The sequence below is a fragment of the Schistocerca piceifrons genome, chromosome 2 (assembly GCF_021461385.2).
Source record: "Schistocerca piceifrons isolate TAMUIC-IGC-003096 chromosome 2, iqSchPice1.1, whole genome shotgun sequence".
NCBI lineage: Eukaryota > Metazoa > Arthropoda > Insecta > Orthoptera > Acrididae > Schistocerca > Schistocerca piceifrons.
Window position 1 is genome coordinate 741475012 of NC_060139.1, and position 19907 is coordinate 741494918.

The following is a 19907-nucleotide window of genomic DNA, read 5'->3' on the forward strand; positions in this document are numbered from 1 at the left end:
TAGAGAAAAGGTTCAGACTACTCTGTGAGTTGTTTTGTCTCTCTCCTTTCGTAGACGGAGACGACGCCAGAGAAGTTAGTTCTAATTCGTCACTGAAAGCAGTAAAACGCTTTTTCTCGAATGGTCTAGCACTGTCAGATAGCCACATCTACAAGAACGAGCTATAAAAACGGTTGCGTACTTAGCATGACTAAGAGAAAAAATATATTTAAAGGCAAGTCCATACTCGAAATAATATCATGATCTAAGGAAAACAGCAGGTGACACGGTACATAACTATAAAACGAAAATTGTGGTGAAACGTGTGTCCAAGCCACAGCAACTTAACAAGGCGCGTAATTCATCAATGAGCAGGAGGAAATGCCATTCTAAATACACAAACAACAACGAATACACTTTAGACAGACAAATAAAAACCAGCCACAGCTCAAGAAAGCCAAATACAGCAGTAATGAGACGGTGTACTAATTCAGACCTGTGGCTGATTTTGGTTGGCAGCCACAGGACATGCACAACAACGCAAACAAAAGGAGAAATAAAAGGGAAAAAAAGGAAAACACTGAGGGTGCCGCAACTGTGGTGAGACGCGTCTGGTTTTTACAGTAAAATAATAATTGTCTACTTGCAAAAAGGCAGATCCTCTTTCATTCATTTCGGAACTGTATAATTCAGATGGAACAAATAAAGGATTTTTTTTTCGTAAAGACGACCACCTGGGAAAACAGGACTTGTCACGAAACTAGTGACTATCACTCAAGTATATTATTTGTTGAGCTCTCGGTTCCCTCGCACACACTCAGAACTCGACAACCTCCAGGTCCTACTGTGCACAACATTTAAGCGTTCTTTGCCTCATTACTGTTTTTAGCTTCGTAACGACGACTAGCTCATGAGAATGACCTAACGGTTAATACTTTACAACTTGTTCTACGTGTCAAACAAAATTTTTGGTATGTGTAAATATCTACAGAAAAAGGAAGTAGGACTAGAATTTAACGTCCACTCAATTACTAGGTCGTTAGATACGTGAGTGATGTTAGGACCGAATAAGAATAGAGACGGAAATCGCCCGTATCCTCTTTAAACGAGATTAGGGCATCCGTGTTAAGCTATTTAGGGAACGTCGGGAAATCTAAATCTGGATTGTCACACGTGTAGTAGGAAAACCGCTCCTCCCAAATGCTAGAGACAAGATTTTTGTTGTATGTTCAGTTCTCCCTCCATCTGCCGCGACACTGAAGCGCTATGGTATCCTTCGTCGACTACACACTTAACGGTGTTCGAGAGCGTTCGGTGTAAACACACTCATCTGTTAATTTGCATGGCTCGTATTGTAATGAATGGCAAAGACAGGCAGGCCCTGTCACAAGCTGCAATTCCCTCGCGACGTTCAGCGAGGAAATCCGGTTTTCGTTGAAATTCATGGCGAATGCCTTTAGTTGTCTTTTGTTTCCCCCACCCCCCAATTCTTCCACTCTCTTTCCATATTAGCTTTTCTTTTTCATTACATTGTCTTATGCTTATAGTGGAACATTAAAATTTCACGTTAAAGAAATGGTTCTACGCCCCCCCTCTATTTGGTAATGCTGGTTAAAATTTGACTATTTTCCAAAGCACTGAGATCAACTGAATGTACTTGACAGTCATTATAAATTTATTACTAACCGTTTTTCGCCAGTTTGCCCTTATTTGTTTCTATTTATGTTGTACACTTACAACCTATTCCACAGATATAACTTCTTTACTTTCAGCCAAAGACCACACTGTACTAGTTTGGTTGTTAAATTAAAGCTTCACTTGTTAGCATACGCTGTATTGATTTTTATCTTTAGCATGGCATTATCTTTGCCTGTTTTCCGTGTACTCGTTGACTTGTTTTCGTCTGTTGGTTTGTTATTGATTGTCGATGTGAATAAGCCTTCTGGTGAGAACTGCTCCGTGCGGTTATTAACATTGCTGACAATTGGCTATAGCTAGCCAGCAACAGCAACTTGTAATCGTTTATATTATGGTCTAACATTACTACCATTTATGTCTGTTAAGTACGATGTTTATAACCTTACAGTAACTTGTCTAATTGTACAATCTCTAACATTTTGTATTTTATCGTTTAGGTTAAGCTTGAAAATAGTCAATGTTCGACACTAGTAGCACTGTGCAAAATAAGGGACAGCTGGGGATTTTCATCTGTTGGTTTGTTATTGACTTTCGATGTGAATAAGCCTTCTGGTGACAAAGTACATTTAGCAGCTGCTTCTCCCCACCTATATGCATATATAAATGTGGTTTTCGTGCAGCTCTTTAGTAAGCAACTAAAAATTGATTCGGTTTATAACTCTGTGTTAGTGTTTCTAGATGGATGTCTGTCATGCGATGATCTTTTTGAGTTCTTCTCAGTCGTCCTCGACTGTCTGTAACGTCCTCACGGTACCTGCGATAAAGACGAACAAGGTCGGCGGGAAAGTGAGGGAGTAAGTGGTACCCACCTCTCATCTTGGGCGAGTGCGGGCTGCAGGAGAGCCTCATGAGCACCAGCGCGGCCATGCACTCGTCCATGAAGTCCAGCTCCTTGGCGTCGTCGGCGTGCGACATGCTGGGCCGTCTCTTCCGCGTTCTGCAACAACCAGGCCAGGCCGTCAGCTGTGGGCGCGACAGCGGAAGCAGCCGAGGCGGCATCGCTCAAGCATAAGTAAGTTATTCTATTGCTAGGGCACAAGACACAATCCAGGACTGAACGAAAAACGAGACGTGCATTGCGCTTGCACAAAGAAGGAAACGGCAGTAAGAGAGCAAAGCGGCCAAGCAAACACATCCCTTCCTCCAGTCTGATTGCAGCATTGATGACTGTCGACGAAACTGGATGCCCTTTGAATCCAGAGACATTTCAGAGGCTAGCGATAAAGTATTTTAAACGGCAGCTGCTTAAATCATCAAGCAAGTTATTTGCAAAACATTATTTTACGCTACGGATAAAACGAATAAGGTTGCGCTGTTTTAAAGAGACTGGACTTGTATTGGAGAGATGGAGGCTCCAATTTCCATCCAACCATCCTGTTTTGCGTTTTCCATGGTCTCCCTAAGTTACCTCATGCAAATGCCAGCACGGTTCCTGCTTCCAGGCCACGGCCTACTATCTGTCCCACGTGACGGACCACTCGTATCGGCAGCCCGTGCTCTTTTCTTATTCCCTCGAGGTAATAAGGCTAGGGCGATGTGGAAAAATGTCGGAGATCTACAGAATTAAGGTACAAGCGGGGGATAAACGTTTTATTACTCTTTCCGAAACATATTTAGTAATACAACGCGCCATCCTGCAGTAGCTCGAGTCGCTGCGGGAAGAAATATACTATGTGATCAAAAGTATCCGGACACCTGGCTGAAAATGACTTACAAGATCGTGGCCCACCCTTAGCCTTGATAATAGCTTCCACTCTCGCACGCATACGTTCAATCAGGTGCTGGAAGGTCAGGCCTCTGTGCAGGTCAGTCGATTACAGGGATGTTATTGTCGTGTAACCACTCCGCCACAGGCTGTACATTATGAACAGGTGGAAGAGGAGCCGTGTATCCCTAGAGGACCAGCTGCAAAAATTCCAAGAACCAGCTTTCAGGGTGGAAACTACCCACCGATTCTTTTGCCGCCTACGTACCGACCCCGCAGAGATCGTGAAGATAAAATTACACTTAATAACAGTTCGTGCAGAGCAGCACAAGCAATAATTCTTCCCACGCTCCATTCATGAATGCTAGGCCGGCCGGGGTGGCCGAGCGGTTGTAGGCGCTACAGTCTGGAACCGCGCGACCGCTAGGGTCGCAGGTTCGAATCCTGCCTCGGGCATGGATGTTTGTGATGTCCTTAGGTTAGTTAGGTTTAAGTAGTTCTAAGTTCTAGGGGACTGATGACCTCAGAAGTTAAGTCCCATAGTGTTCAGAGCCATTTGAACCATGAATGCGACGACAAGCAGTCTTAATGCACGGAAGGAGAGGGAAGTACCTCTACCTTACACTTTTCAAAGTATGCACGTAGAGCTGTGTTCCTCGATGCTTGAGGCCTAAGCGAAGAGAATCTTGGGATTGGCTACTGTGATGGGGGAGGCCTCCGTGTCAGAAGGTAACTGAGACCACAGCCAGGGGATTACAGTGAAGCCCCCAGCGCTCACTGACAGCAGTAGGGTCACTCCTTACCAGGGGAATATGATACACTTCAATTTAGCTCAGTGTCACCAACGGGTGAATGGTGCCAAAGCAACCGATACTTCGGACCAAAGCTTTCACAAATTCGGCCGTCACGTGGCACAATTCGTGCTAAGTTTGTCAAAAGGGTGACTGCTAACCAGTAACGCTATTCCGATATTGAAAGGTTTCCTGTGCAAGGGCACATCACGACTACTGATGCTTGAAATCTTGCGTGAATCGCACTATAGAACTTCCGTGAGACAAACGCGTACTATTTCGAAGATCTATGACTCCAAATATTTCTCCGAGATTAGGGTGCAGAGCAACTCGTGCGCGTAAGAAGGTAACTTTGAACCTCTGTATCTCGTTAACGGATAATTATTATACAAAAAATATGTTTTTAGTCACTACCTATCCAAAACACTGGATACTTAGCTCTGTGATCAATTGAACTCGCGACATGACCTCTCCACCCCCGAAAAATCACATTTTCGCTCGCTGCTCTTGGGAACTTATTGGTCTGCAAACAGCCAGATGTAATAGTCATTTATATAAGAAAAGTGCAGTGTCGAAGGTGACCGATCCTCAGGATAGTTTCTTAGCTTAGCTGTAGGGAGCAGAGTCAGAAGGCTTCCAACTGGTGTCGCGGCCAGTTCTGGCTGTCCGCCGCTATCTCCGTATCTGCGGTTTTCCTGTTTTTCCATTCTGCGATGGGTGTCGCCCTCGCATCTGCCACAGTACCCCCTGTGTGAGCGTGTGTCGAAGTATATAAATAAACTATCAAAACTTTGCTGATATACAGAGTGTTACAAAAAGGTACGGCCAAACTTTCAGGAAACATTCCTCACACACAAAGAAAGAAAATATGTTATGTGGACATGTGTCCAGAAACGCTTACTTTCCATGTTAGAGCTCATTTTATTACTTCTTTTCAAATCACATGAATCATGGAATGGAAACACACAGCAACAGAACGTACCAGCGTGACTTCAAACACTTTGTTACAGGAAATGTTCAAAATGTCCTCCGTTAGCGAGGATACATGCAGCTACCCTCCGTCGCATGGAATCCCTGATGCGCTGATGCAGCCCTGGAGAATGGCGTATTGTATCACAGCCGTCCACAATACGAGCACGAAGAGTCTCTACATTTGGTACCGGGGTTGCGTAGACAAGAGCTTTCAAATGCCCCGATAAATCAAAGCCAAGAGGGTTGAGGTCAGGAGAGAGTGGAGGCCATGGAATTGGTCCGCCTCTACCAATCCGTCGGTCACCGAATCTGTTGTTGAGAAGCGTACGAACACTTCGACTGAAATGTGCAGGACCTCCATCGTGCATGAACCACATGTTGTGTCGTACTTGTAAAGGCACATGTTCTAGCGGCACAGGTAGAGTATCCCGTACGAAATCATGATAATGTGCTCCATTGAGCGTAGGTGGAAGAACATGGGGCCCAATCGAGACATCACCAACAATGCCTGCCCAAACGTTCACAGAAAATCTGTGTTGATGACGTGATTGCACAATTGCGTGCGGATTCTCGTCAGCCCACACACGTTGATTGTGAAAATTTACAATTTGATCACGTTGGAATGAAGCCTCATCCGTAAAGAGAACATTTGCACTGAAATGAGGATTGACACATTGTTGGATGAACCATTCGCAGAAGTGTACCCGTGGAGGCCAATCAGCTGCTGATAGTGCCTGCACACGCTGTACATGGTACGGAAACAACTGGTTCTCCCGTAGCACTCTCCATACAGTGACGTGGTCAACGTTACCTTGTACAGTAGCAACTTCTCTGACGCTGACATTAGGGTTATCGTCAACTGCACGAAGAATTGCCTCGTCCATTGCAGGTGTCCTCGTCGTTCTAGGTCTTCCCCAGTCGCGAGTCATAGGCTGGAATGCTCCGTGCTCCCTAAGACGCCTATCGATTGCTTCGAACGTCTTCCTGTCGGGACACCTTTGTTCTGGAAATCTGTCTCGATACACACGTACCGCGCCACGGCTATTGCCCCGTGCCAATCCATACATCAAATGGGCATCTGCCAACTCCGCATTTGTAAACATTACACTGATTGCAAAACCACGTTCGTGATGAACACTAACCTGTTGATGCTACGTACTGATGTGCTTGATGCTAGTACTGTAGAGCAATGAGTCGCATGTCAACACAAGCACCGAAGTCAACATTACCTTCCTTCAATTGGACCAACTGGCGGTGAATCGAGGAAGTACAGTACATCTGACGAAACTAAAATGAGCTCTAAAATGGAAATTAAGCCTTTCCGGACACACGTCCACATAACATCTTTTCTTTATTTGTCTGTGAAGAATGTTTCCTGAAAGTTTGGCCGTACGTTTTTGTAACACCCTGTATGAGCAGCGCAACATGCTGCAAAAGGAAAAAAAAGGAACCAGCGGAAAAATGCTTCTACCGGAGCAAAAAAACGCGACTGAGAGAAAAGTGGGGAACCAAATGCCTCAATCTTCATTCCGCCTTCCTCACTAAAAATTTAGCATACAAGCATATTTGCATTTTTTTAGTGAAGAGTGACGGTGGAAGACAGAGGAGAGAGTGCCAAAGGGAGAGGAAGAGAGAGGAGACAATGATGAAGGTAGTGAGAAAGTGGCACTGAAAGAGAAAGAGAGAAGGATGAAGACAATAACATCGAGATTCGAAAAGGGGAGATATTGGTGATCAGTGACAGGCAATGGCAGTAAAACAAGAACAGTGATGGATTAACACATAACAGTGGGAGCGAAAGAGAGGGAAGACAGTCGAAATGAAAATACAGATATAAAGGCTTTTCGTGGAAGCAGGTTAGTGCCGGCACTGGGTTTCATCCATAATAACACGACACGGTTCAGGAACCCACCACACTCATCCACAAGGCGCAGATAAACACCTGACACTTCAAAAAAGAGAGGCAACGGCGGACCACCTCTGCTAGGACTTGCGTACAACGGCAATGCGTAACTTTTGCATCCGCTCCTCCACGCCCATTCCCTGAGTTTGAGACTACTTTGACTTTTCATGGTTTAATTAGGACTACAGAACACGGTGCAACTCGACATTTGTCACGTTAACAAACATTGTCAGAGGTGAAAGAAATAGTAAGCGAAAATTAAAATCATAGAACTGACCAGAGATAGAACGCGAGAGCTCTTGACCCATACTTCGTACCGCGCTTTGTATTACATTTATTTACGTTCAGGCTCAATTGCCAGCCCCTGTGCCGATCAAAACGGAGGTTCAGTAGGTTGTAAGGTTTCTAGTTTATTATTATTCAAGTAAAATGGCATGAGCTTTATATTTTCATTCGATTGTCATATTTCATGTTTGTACGCTAAACATGTTTCAAACAGTAGTTTTCTATAGTCGATATGTTACGCCACAGAAGTTCTAAGTACAAACACTGTGGTCTTTGGTTGTCTGTACTACTGTCGCTGCAGTACAGTAGCCATTCTATGAGAAGATAGTGAGAGAGTTGGCTGTAGGCAAGGTCAAGGGTTCTGAAATAGCTTGCAGAGCACAGAAAGAAAATTGCAGAGGATGATTAACTGTGACTTAGGAGTCGGTAAAGATTAATTGGGAAAGTAAAGATTATGAGGTAAAGGTGTTGCTGCATTGCTTGAATATTTTCTTTGGTTTGGGTAGTTGGTTATTGTTCACACGAGAATAAGTTATCAGTTCACATGGCACTCAGATGTTTTATATTTACCACTCCTTTACCATATCTGTAGTTGATCATTTGGCAGAGGACAATTAGTTACGAAAGACTGTAACAGACAATGAGGTTCAGTTTTTACAATACAGTTTTTCTGCAGGTCAGTTTTCCTTAACTCGTTTAAGAAGTGCAGATCCTACCATCGTTCCCTCACGAATGAATTTAATATTTTCTGCTAGGGTGTGTCGCCGCATTGCACTCTGCGGAACACAGTGGCTAAACTTGAGACATCATCTGTTTAGAATAGCTACACGTCCTTGCATTGCACATGCGCAAGGCTTTTCTTTTATTTAGTTTGCTCTTATGCGCAGCATATTTCATATTCATCATTTAGTACACTACCAAGATTGTCACAGATAAGTCACACAAGCTTGTTAGGGTCAGTTACAGTGGGGTCAGGACATAAGATCATTCAGGGTTAAGTGTTGCTTTTCAAAATTCATCATCACGTCAGTTTAAGCAAAGTTCAGTTCAGCTTTAATTTCTTATGCAGACAGTTTTATTTTTACTGTGTATGCAGAATTACATTTGCGTGTGCATTATTCTGTGGTTGGAATTTTGTTCAGTCGGACTGTACGTAAATGCACAGGGCATTTTTATAGAAACATTTTGGTGATATATCCTTTGAAAACTTGATTAGTAATTTCATGTAGCATTCACTTCTGTTAACTTTGTGTGTTGCAACTGCAAGTCACTTACTGTGTCCTTACGCACTGTAGCACTTCACAATAGAATTTCGCAAAACATCGTATTTAATATACTGTTACGTTTTCTAATCACTTTGGAAAAGTTAATTAAAAATACAGTGATACTGTTTCACGTTGTTTTGGCGACTCAGTTTATCTGATAGTTTTTCCGTAGTTAGACCATTTGCATTTTTCAGGACTCTTAACACGTATACATACCGGGTGATCAAAAAGTCAGTACAAATTTGAAAACCGAATAAATCCCGGATTAATGTAGATAGAGAGGTACAAATTGACACACATGCTTGGAATAACGTGGAGTTTTATTAGAACCAAAAAAATACAAAAGTTCAAAAAATGTCCGACAGATGGCGCTTCATCTGATCAGAATAGCAATAATTAGCATAACAAAGTAAGACAAAGCAAAGATGATGTTCTTTACAGGAAATGCTGAATATGTCCACCACCATTCCTCAACAATAGCTGTAGTCGAGGAATAATGTTGTGAACAGCACTGTAAAGCATGTCCGGAGTTGTTGTGAGGCATTGGCTTCGGATGTTGTCTTTCAGCATCCCTAGAGATGTCGGTCGATCACGATACATAGAAAGATAGATCCCTTATCATTTAGCTACAAAATAGCAGGTCAGCAACTGGAAGCAGTTAATTCCATAAATTATCTGGGAGTACGCATTAGGAGTGATTTAAAATGGAATGATGATATAAAGTTGATCGTCGGTAAAGCAGATGCCAGACTGAGATTCATTGGAAGAATCCTAAGGGAATGCAATCCGAAAACAAAGGAAGTAGGTTACAGTACGCTTGTTCGCCCACTGCTTGTGTACTTCTCAGCAGTGTGGGATCCGTGCCAGATGGGGCTGATAGAAGAGATAGAGAAGATCCAACGGAGAGCAGCGCGCTTCGTTTCAGGATCATTTAGTAATTGCGAAAGCGTTACGGAGATAATAGATGAACTACAGTGGAAGACTCTGCAGGAGAGACGCTCAGTAGCTCGGTACGGGCTTTTGTTGAAGTTTCGAGAACATACCTTCACCGAGGAGTCAAGCAGTATATTGCTCCCTCCTACGTATATCTCGCGAAGAGACCATGAGGATAAAATCAGAGAGATTAGAGCCCACACAGGGGCATACCGACAATCCTTTCCACGAACAATACGAGACTGGAATAGAAGGGAGAACCGATAGAGGTACTCAAGGTACCCTCCGCGGAGTATGGATGTAGATGTAGACACACTTGAGTCTTCAGGTAACCCCAAAGCCAATAATCGCACGGACTGACGTCTGGGGACCTGGGAGGCCAAGCATGACGAAAGTGGCGGCTGAGCACACAATCATCACCAAACGACGCGCGCAAGAGATCTTTCACGCGTCTAGCAATACTTTTTTTTTTTTTGTTCTAAGAAAACCTCTTGTCATTTCAAGCATGTGTGTCAATTTTTACCTCTCTATCTACATTATTCCGTGGTTTATTAAGTTTTCAAATTTATACTGACTTTTTGATCACCCGGTATATAGAACAGCAGTTCGCTTTACTCCAGTTTCAGTTCTCAAGATAAAACATAGGTTACTCGATTTTCCTGCTTTTAACTCTTTTGACGTTGCAACCTTTCTATCGAACAGAGTCGTCTGCGAACAGCTTCATGGAGCAACTCTTCTCGCCCAGTGACTAAGAATTTGCAACTGCCGCTTCGGCGAAAACGCCAGCGCGCCGCCGTGGCCTCCTTTGGGACTGCCCGCGAGCAGGACGCGGTGCGCGGTGGGCGGGGCTCTCCCCGGCGGCCTCCAAGGACGCCGACAGGCCGGACAGCTTCGCTTCCGCAACAGCGCGCCGGCCCGCCAGCGCCGCCGCCGGCTGCGCGGCGGCCCGCGGAACTAGGCGCCGCCTTCCGCTTGCGTCCTCAGGCCGGTGCCGGCGCAGGTCCCCCCTTTCCTGTCAGGTCGCCGCCCGGAAAGGATTGCGTGACCGGACCGGCGCTTCCGTTGCTGTGTACACGGTTTGTCTTTCAGCATTACCGGGGATGACAGAAGGCCGTGTGCCGCACTTGTCGGGAAGCGCCGAGCAAATTATTAACGGCTTCCAGCTCCGCACAGCGTGGGAATGCAGAAGCGCATAGCGGTGTTCCGTCACAGACTCTCTTCCTTTATTTCTTTCCGCACTGAAGTCCCTTCGCATTAATGCCTGCTTTGGTAATCGAGGTTATCCATTGCTTTAAAAATTATATCACATTATTAAGGAATCTCATTAGGTTCACTTTTCTGCCACGAAAGTGGTGTTCGACTTCTTCTTCGTTACCAAAAATTTTGTCTAACGAAGTAAGCCTATCAATTTTAAATCTCTTTCCTAGCGTTAATCCCTTCATACCGAGTCCTTTCTTTTCTCGATTTGCAAATTAATTTTATTTTAACTTTGTGAGCGGATGCCATTCATGTCTCCATAGGCGTCAGCTAACATGTGGAAGAGAAGGCGTGTACATTATTTGCCTGTGAATTGTCTAAACTTTCTTGCACGTGTTGTTAACTTATTTAAGCTTTTTGCGTATAGTATTTTCAGAGTGGAGATTGGGGATTGGGGATCAGCACAGCATTTGCGTAAGGAAGCATGGCAAATCGCCTACAAACCACATTCAAGTCAGTCGGTATCCCAAACCAACGACCGCGCGGATTAGATTCGGATCCGGCTCACTTCACTGTCTCTTCAGCTAGCGCACTATGCATTTGTTTTACAATCAGTTCAACCCTCTCCCTTTTAAATAATCCAAGGAAAATCACAAAAATTGTAGAACAACTCGGATTCCACTTGTGCATGAAAGTAATTACCTCTTATCACTGCGCTTAGCTATCAATTAATCACGTAAAACTTTCTCGAGCACACTCTTAGGAGGTTGCACGATCTCCTCGACTTCCCACCTTTGTTTGTGAAGTTCTTTGTTCTCTTTATCGTCTGTCCTCACCTAATTATCTGTCCCAACTTTATCTTAGGTCACCAGATTCTACTTTTCAACTTATCTCTTATTCTACAACAATATGGACTTATCTTCACAAACACACTGTCTCACTGATACAAATATCTTTGTTCAACAAGAGATCTCTATATGCAGTTTCGTCACCAACCATCTTACAGTGTGGTAACGTACATCTACATGTATACTCTGCAAGCCACCCAACGGTGTGTGGCGGAGGGCACTTTACGTGCCACTGTCATTACCTCCCTTTTCTGTTCCAGTCGCGTATGGTTCGCGGGAAGAACGACTGCCGGAAAGCCTCCGTGCGCGCTCGAATCTCTAATTTTATATTCGTGATCTCCTCGGGAGGTATAAGTAGGGGGAAGCAATATATTCGATACCTCATCCAGAAACGCACCCTCTCGAAACCTGGACAGCAAGCTACACCGCGATGCAGAGCGCCTCTCTTGCAGACTCTGCCTCTTGAGTTTGCTAAACATCTCCGTAACGCTATCACGCTTACCAAATAACCCTAAACGTCCTAATGACGATGGAATTAAGCTGTAAAGCATCACATCAAATTACAAACGTTACCCACAGAGTAATGTGTAGCTTGGTAAGTGAATGTCAGACTAATGCAGCCGTTCGCCGTTCAATTCTCAGACAATTATCCCTTCATTCATGTTCAACACGGGAAAAAATGTATCGCGGTTGGAAGTCCGCGCTAAACTGTAGGCCCTATTACAGCTGGTTACAATAGCCACTCCGAAGACAAGTGCATACACCTCCAATACAACTGCCCTTATTAAAAGCAATTTTTGTTTTACGGACTGGTTTGTTTTTACATAGGGAGCGAACCTTCAGTGTGCAGTAGTGTTTGCTGTAATGCATGCATTGGATGCAACCGTGACGCATGCTTGTATAGCTGTCTTGAGAAGTACAGTACATTGCTCATAGAATGCAAGTGTCTGGGGTCCAACCCCCATTCCAGCATACAGCTTTACAGTACGAGAAAGTGCCATGAAAGCCCAACAACTGTTTGAATTTAGCATGCCGCCATTACTATCTATGCTGTCAGTTGCCTGGTGACAAAATTATTGTACTGCAATACGTTGCGTTTCTGGTATTGTCACCCACTCAACGGAAAATGCGTTAGCCTATTCGTTTACGCCAAACGCGTTCCGCTGATTAATATCAGTCTATTGTTATTTTGTGTAATACACGTATTTTCTAGTATGTTAACCCAGAAATAGTTCAAATGGCCTGCTAATTTGCGAAAAAGTTTGAATCTATAGTTACGATGTTTCTCATCATGTTTTTATTGCCACGGCAAATGCATGAATCACACAAACTTCAGTAAAGATTCAACTTTCTTGAAAATAATGAGACCATCCGAAGTGGATTTTAACTTACACGTACCACAATTTTCAGCTGCGTAAGTGAAAACACCAGAAACGCTACGAATTATTATGACGCAGCTAAGGGCAAACAAGACAAATGGAAATGAGCGTATGCCGTTGTGGGCCGGGAGTCCCCCGAATAGGACTGCCGCCGAGGGCAAGTACTTTACTTTCGATGCCACATTGGGCGACTTGCGCGTCGGAGATGGGGTGAAATGATGACAACACAACACCCAGTCCCTGAGCGGAGAAAATCTCCTGCCCCAACCGGGAATCGAAGCCGGGCCCCTTGGCGTGGCATTCCGCCGCGCTGACCACTCAGCTAACGCTATTCAGTGACGGCAGTAACATTTCGCCGTCTCATCGACATTTCTCTGTAGAATTTACTTTGTCACTTCGGCCTGCCCTTCACTACAATCAAAGTTAACGTATCATTTCCATTAACAGCAGCTCAGGAAGCTACATAATGCTAGTGTTAGACTAACAACACAACAGAAGAGAGAAGACGGCCTAGACGATTACATTTCTCTGTTAAGTGTAACTAGTTATGAGCCCGCGGCTGCCTGCTGACAGGACAGCAAACCGCAGCACTCGCTATCGACACGTGTCGGGACGCCGACTTCTGCCAGGGAAAGTCGCGGCGCGCTTTCTACGGCCGCGTTCGGCGGTCGGCTCGCTTCCCAAATCCAGGCGTTTATCCTGCAGCCCCACTCCTCGAAGCCAGTCGCGTATGGAAATTATAATATCACCGACACCGCGTAGCCAGTTCATGTTACCGGCAATCACGGATTGGAAAAAGAACCAAGTTTGGGTTTAATATCCCGTCGACGAACAGATCATTAGGGACATGGCGCAAGCTTCGACTGGGAGAGTAAATCGGACATGTCCTTTCACAGGTAATTATCCCGGAATTTTTATTACTAGACTTAGCCACCGAAAACTTAAATCTGACGTGATAGAGGCTTGAACCGCAACCTCCAGAATGTGAGTTAGCGCTTTACCACAAACCCACATCTCTGGGTATGGAGGACGCTTCGAACTGAGATGAGACACTGCCTTGATAGCTGGTCCTTCCTTCGGTCTTGATTCGCAAGTTCGTCGCGGAACAAATGAGTATTAATTCATGTTCTGCAGACGAAAGATGTAAGCGCATTGTAGCAAGGAAGATGTGTACCTTGTCTTTATCATGAACTTAACAAAAGTGAGTGTCTGGGGGAATTTAGAAGTTTTTTTCCTATGGAATACCCCTGACCACACTCCCTTATATGTTTCGCAAAACATCGCTCGTTCTGCGATAATGTTATGGAATCAATTATGCGTTCTCTTTTGTCCACCATTCATCTCACTTATGTCTCTAACCTTATTGTTCTAAACCTTCTTTCTGTTATCAGCTATCCAGTACAAACAAATTAAGCAATATTCAAACTTTGTCAGTTATTCCCTTTTAGTGAGAGAGACCAGTTTCTTACTAACAGCTCGTTGCTGCTTAAATTATAAATCTTACGAGCGATGAGTCTGATTTGCAACCAACAGTGTTTTTTAACTCTTCGTTTACAATTAACAGTTAATACGATATTCTGTTACCAGTAGAATGAAACATGTAAGCTTTTACAAGTAAGTGGAAATTGGTAGCCTTAGCTGATTCTACGATCTCAAATTGTGTCGCATTTCTTGCCACATTTGTCTGGACTATTGCTAATAATGTAAGCTGTGATAAGCAGTATGCTTAAGCCTACTTGTACATTAATAACATTTCCTATATATATTTTCCATGCGATGCTACAGTAAAAATCGGTTCCAACAAACGTTGTAGGGACAAATACACTCCTGGAAATGGAAAAAAGAACACATTGACACCGGTGTGTCAGACCCACCATACTTGCTCCGGACACTGCGAGAGGGCTGTACAAGCAATGATCACACGCACGGCACAGCGGACACACCAGGAACCGCGGTGTTGGCCGTCGAATGGCGCTAGCTGCGCAGCATTTGTGCACCGCCGCCGTCAGTGTCAGCCAGTTTGCCGTGGCATACGGAGCTCCATCGCAGTCTTTAACACTGGTAGCATGCCGCGACAGCGTGGACGTGAACCGTATGTGCAGTTGACGGACTTTGAGCGAGGGCGTATAGTGGGCATGCGGGAGGCCGGGTGGACATACCGCCGAATTGCTCAACACGTGGGTCGTGAGGTCTCCACAGTACATCGATGTGGTCGCCAGTGGTCGGCGGAAGGTGCACGTGCCCGTCGACCTGGGACCGGACCGCAGCGACGCACGGATGCACGCCAAGACCGTAGGATCCTACGCAGTGCCGTAGGGGACCGCACCGCCACTTCCCAGCAAATTAGGGACACTGTTGCTCCTGGGGTATCGGCGAGGACCATTCGCAACCGTCTCCATGAAGCTGGGCTACGGTCCCGCACACCGTTAGGCCGTCTTCCGCTCACGCCCCAACGTCGTGCAGCCCGCCTCCAGTGGTGTCGCGACAGGCGTGAATGGAGGGACGAATGGAGACGTGTCGTCTTCAGCGATGAGAGTCGCTTCTGCCTTGGTGCCAATGATGGTCGTATGCGTGTTTGGCGCCGTGCAGGTGAGCGCCACAATCAGGACTGCATACGACCGAGGCACACAGGGCCAACACCCGGCATCATGGTGTGGGGAGCGATCTCCTACACTGGCCGTACACCACTGGTGATCGTCGAGGGGACACTGAATAGTGCACGGTACATCCAAACCGTCATCGAACCCATCGTTCTACCATTCCTAGACCGGCAGGGGAACTTGCTGGTCCAACAGGACAATGCACGTCCACATGTATCCCGTGCCACCCAACGTGCTCTAGAAGGTGTAAGTCAACTACCCTGGCCAGCAAGATCTCCGGATCTGTCCCCCATTGAGCATGCTTGGGACTGGATGAAGCGTCGTCTCACGCGGTCTGCACGTCCAGCACGAACGCTGGTCCAACTGAGGCGCCAGGTGGAAATGGCATGGCAAGCCGTTCCACAGGACTACATCCAGCATCTCTACGATCGTCTCCATGGGAGAATAGCAGCCTGCATTGCTGCGAAAGGTGGATATACACTGTACTAGTGCCGACATTGTGCATGCTCTGTTGCCTGTGTCTATGTGCCTGTGGTTCTGTCAGTGTGATCATGTGATGTATCTGACCCCAGGAATGTGTCAATAAAGTTTCCCCTTCCTGGGACAATGAATTCACGGTGTTCTTATTTCAATTTCCAGGAGTGTATATCTGCAACGTAGCAAAAAATGCAGTAAAGATGGAGATCTTCCGGCTCTTTGTCCGTTTCTCGCTGCTTAAAGTCCAATTCAATGCAGCCCGTTGGCTGCTTGAACAGACACTTTATTTAGCTTCTCCCCGGAACCTGCAAATGCCGACTGAGCGCAGTCTTCCGTTGTACGCGCGATTTTTTGCTGTTCAGTGCCATAGCCAAGGCACGGAATACACTGCTTAGTTTTTTGGTTTAGGTGGAGCGAGGGAGACTCAAGCCAGCCAATTTTCCACGTGTAACGGTTGCTGGTAAGCCCGAGAGGATGCTATTGAAACCAATCTTGTCTCCAGGTTTCATCAGATGTAAAAGACGAGTGATCTTTTCTTGGGCAGTCGTCCAGGTAGTTTACGAAATTTCAGTCTCATCATAGCGCTTTCTTGTATTCCCTGGTGCATGGCGGAGCAGATGGAGAGTAGTTCTTGAGAATGTTGAAGTACAGACTGGGAAGTTGGTTTCTGCCGTTTGAGGTGAGAAGGACGGATATTGCTCAGTATGGATAAACGGTGGACATGACTTGGACAGAGCATGTAGGAGATTATTCTTCACCGTCGGGAAAGAAATGTAACTTCCTCGAGGGATGTTTTCAGTAGTATGTGCTACTGAGTGGTTGCAGTGTTACTGATTCGTCTGTCAGGGTCATCGGCGATCAGGAGGCCTAGGCCTGTCTGTGCGTCCTCCGTTTTGACTCTGCAGGCAGTAAGTGTGCTGAGTTTAGAGGTGGATAGCGTATGCAAACATCCGTTCTAAGGAATAACCATGACCCGATGACAAGTACGTGTCCCTGTTGAACAACTTCAACCATTTGAAAGCGAACGCATTGTGGGCCTGCGAGAAGCTGGATGGAAGTATCGACGGATTGCTGAAGATGTTGGGCACATATGAACCGGTTGTGTGTCACAGCTTTCAGCTGTGGTCTGTAGAACATTCTCAGACTCACGGATCAGTTCTTATGTCAGCGTAGTGCAGATGGCACGTCAAGATCATCCAGGCAACATGTGGCACCTGTTTGTGTCACCGAGGGCATTGGGAACCAAATGGTTGCTGCAGGACTAAGATCTCGCGTGCCTCTGGCTAGGCTAACACTGACACGACGACACTGCCAAGCTTGGCTACTCTGGCGTCGTGAAATAGTCGACTGGAGGGTGCAACGGCGCTCTGCTATCTTCAGTGAGACAGTAGGTTCTGTCTGTTTGCGAGTTATGGACATACACGTGTACGGCGTTGACCTGGTGAGTGACGTATTCCGGAATACATTCGCCCACGACATGAAAGTCTCACCACAGGATTCATGGGAGGGGGCGGCATCAGGCACAAATGGCGCCCACATATGGTGTTTCTGCAGGATAAAGTAACCAGCGGCCACTACACTGCACTACAGCCGTTTTTTCGGCAGGAATTAGGCGTGTTGCTTCAGCAGGACACAGCATGATCACATACGGCTGCTGCGACTCGACGTGTTCTTCGCGCCGTGAAACTATCCCGACCAGGATGTCATCAGATATCTCACCAACTGAACATGGTGAAGTGGGAACTCAAGTCATTCTCCAGAGCTTGTAAGAACCATTGCCAAACTGCAACAATAGGTGTAAGATGGCTGGAACAAACTATCGTAGCATGCCATCCGGCTCCTTCACGATAGTTTGCATGCAAGAATACACGCCCGAGTTGCCGCTACAGGTGGAGGGGGTTACACTGTGTACTGATACGACTCTCTGGGCACCTTTTACCGTGACATGTGTTTTTAATTTGGTTTGAATTTGTTATCATATACTGTGAAACGTAACATCTTATTAGGCATACGATTTCGAAGCTAATTTGGGTTTTAAGATTAACTGTTATGTAATTAGGTAGGACCCATTTAAGTAACTTCGCCTACTGAGTACTATAACGTAATTTTCAACAACTTCGTCTCAAAGTACTCTCTAACATTAAGTCTGACCATTGGTAGCAACGTATGTTGTCAATTCGTTTGCCAACAGCGCTCGGCAGACCGGATGGTCACCCATACAAGTGCTAGCCCAGTCCGAAAGCGCTTAACTTCGGTGATCTGACGGGAACCGGTGTTACCACTGCAGCAAGGCCGTTGGCTATTAGCTAACATAACAACGTCTAATTACCTCTTAATTACTATAATTTATATAACGAGAACAGATTAACATTATAAACAAAGTGTTTATTTGGGCTGCTATATTGTATATTAAAATCTTGTTCGCACTAAACAATAAAGTACTCTTTTAGACACAGGGAACATTGTAGGAATACTTGAGATAATATAGTTTCAGTGTAATTAACAAAAATGGAATCATCAATGTTTATTCGTATCGTTTCACTTATTTTTCCAGAAAAACAAGGCATGTGTAAATCGTCCTTGTATCACATTCCAGGCATTTCAGTTGTAAGCTCCAGATGATAACGTTTTTTTATAATGATCAACAACTTTTGCAATTGTAATTAGCAAATTTACTATGCGCAACAATGCATCAGTTGTTAGCAAGAGTATATAAGACCCGCAAGAAAGCGTATGGGAGGCCCATTATGATGTAAGGTCTTGAACAGCACTCCGTGATGTCATAAATTGTACAACTAAGACAATAACTGACTTTTCACGTCTTTTGACAACCATGATGTTCTTTGTCTCGTTTTCACTAAGGAAACTTACGGGAAACGTCAACTGCAGCGAAGCAACGAAATGAAGATAAGTTCTGGTCAACGTTTATTATTATTTGGAACAAACCGAGTTACACTCAACAAATTTCAAGATCAGTTATTTCAACTACTATTGACAAAATTAATATTTTCGTAAAGACGTTTACTTTGAATTATTTCCTGTTGGCAACGTTTATGTCCAGCAAGGCGGTTACAGTAACTCCTACACTGATGAACATCTCACATCTCTGTCAATAAAGTGACCTGTTCTTTGAATGTTTTGCGTTTTCTTTATCCGACAGTGTCATTTTACGGTGCAGTTGGATACCAACAGCAATTAGATTCCGTCACACTGCCTTCCTTCCAAATTCCTTAGGGTTATCTCTAATGGAGTGTAGCCATGTATGGAAATGAAACATGGACGATAAATGGTTTGGACAAGAAGAGAATAGAAGCTTTCGAAATGTGGTGCTACAGAAGAATGCTGAAGATTAGATGGGTACATCACATAACTAATGAGGAGGTGTTGAATAGGATTGGGGAGAAGAGAAGTTTGTGGCACAACTTGACTAGAAGAAGGGATCGGTTGGTAGGACATGTTCTGAGACATCGAGGGATCACCAATTTAGTATTGGAGGGCAGCGTGGAGGGCAAAAATCGTAGAGGGAGACCAAGAGATGAATACACCAAGCAGATTCAGAAGGATGTAGGTTGCAGTAGGTACTGGGAGATGAAGAAGCTTGCACAGGATAGGGTAGCATGACGAGCTGCATCAAACCAACCTCAGGACTGAAGACCACAACAACAACATCTCTAATGTGGTGAAGCATGCAACGTCTATGGCAATGTTAGAGACACTGGGATTGCGTGTTAGGTACGGTGGTACACAGGAAGAAACTGCACCCTTGGCACGGCTGCGCGGCTGTGGCGGAGCGTGCGGCCTGCGGCCACGTGGACACGTGGAGCCGGCGAGGGGCGGGTGTCGCCCGCGGGCGGAGCCTGCCTGCCCTGGCCCTG

General features: G+C 45.3%; 1 protein-coding gene and 1 pseudogene across 1 annotated transcript in view; both read right to left on the bottom strand.

Moving 5' to 3' along the window:
- Nucleotides 1-19907, bottom strand: part of LOC124777497 (zinc finger protein 395) — a 534083-nt gene that overhangs the window by 160780 nt on the left and 353396 nt on the right. The window contains exon 3 of the mRNA XM_047252940.1: nucleotides 2487-2614. Coding sequence (XP_047108896.1) covers nucleotides 2487-2614 — 128 coding nt within the window. The remainder of the gene's footprint in view (nucleotides 1-2486; nucleotides 2615-19907) is intronic.
- LOC124778920 lies at nucleotides 18215-18332 on the bottom strand (annotated as a pseudogene).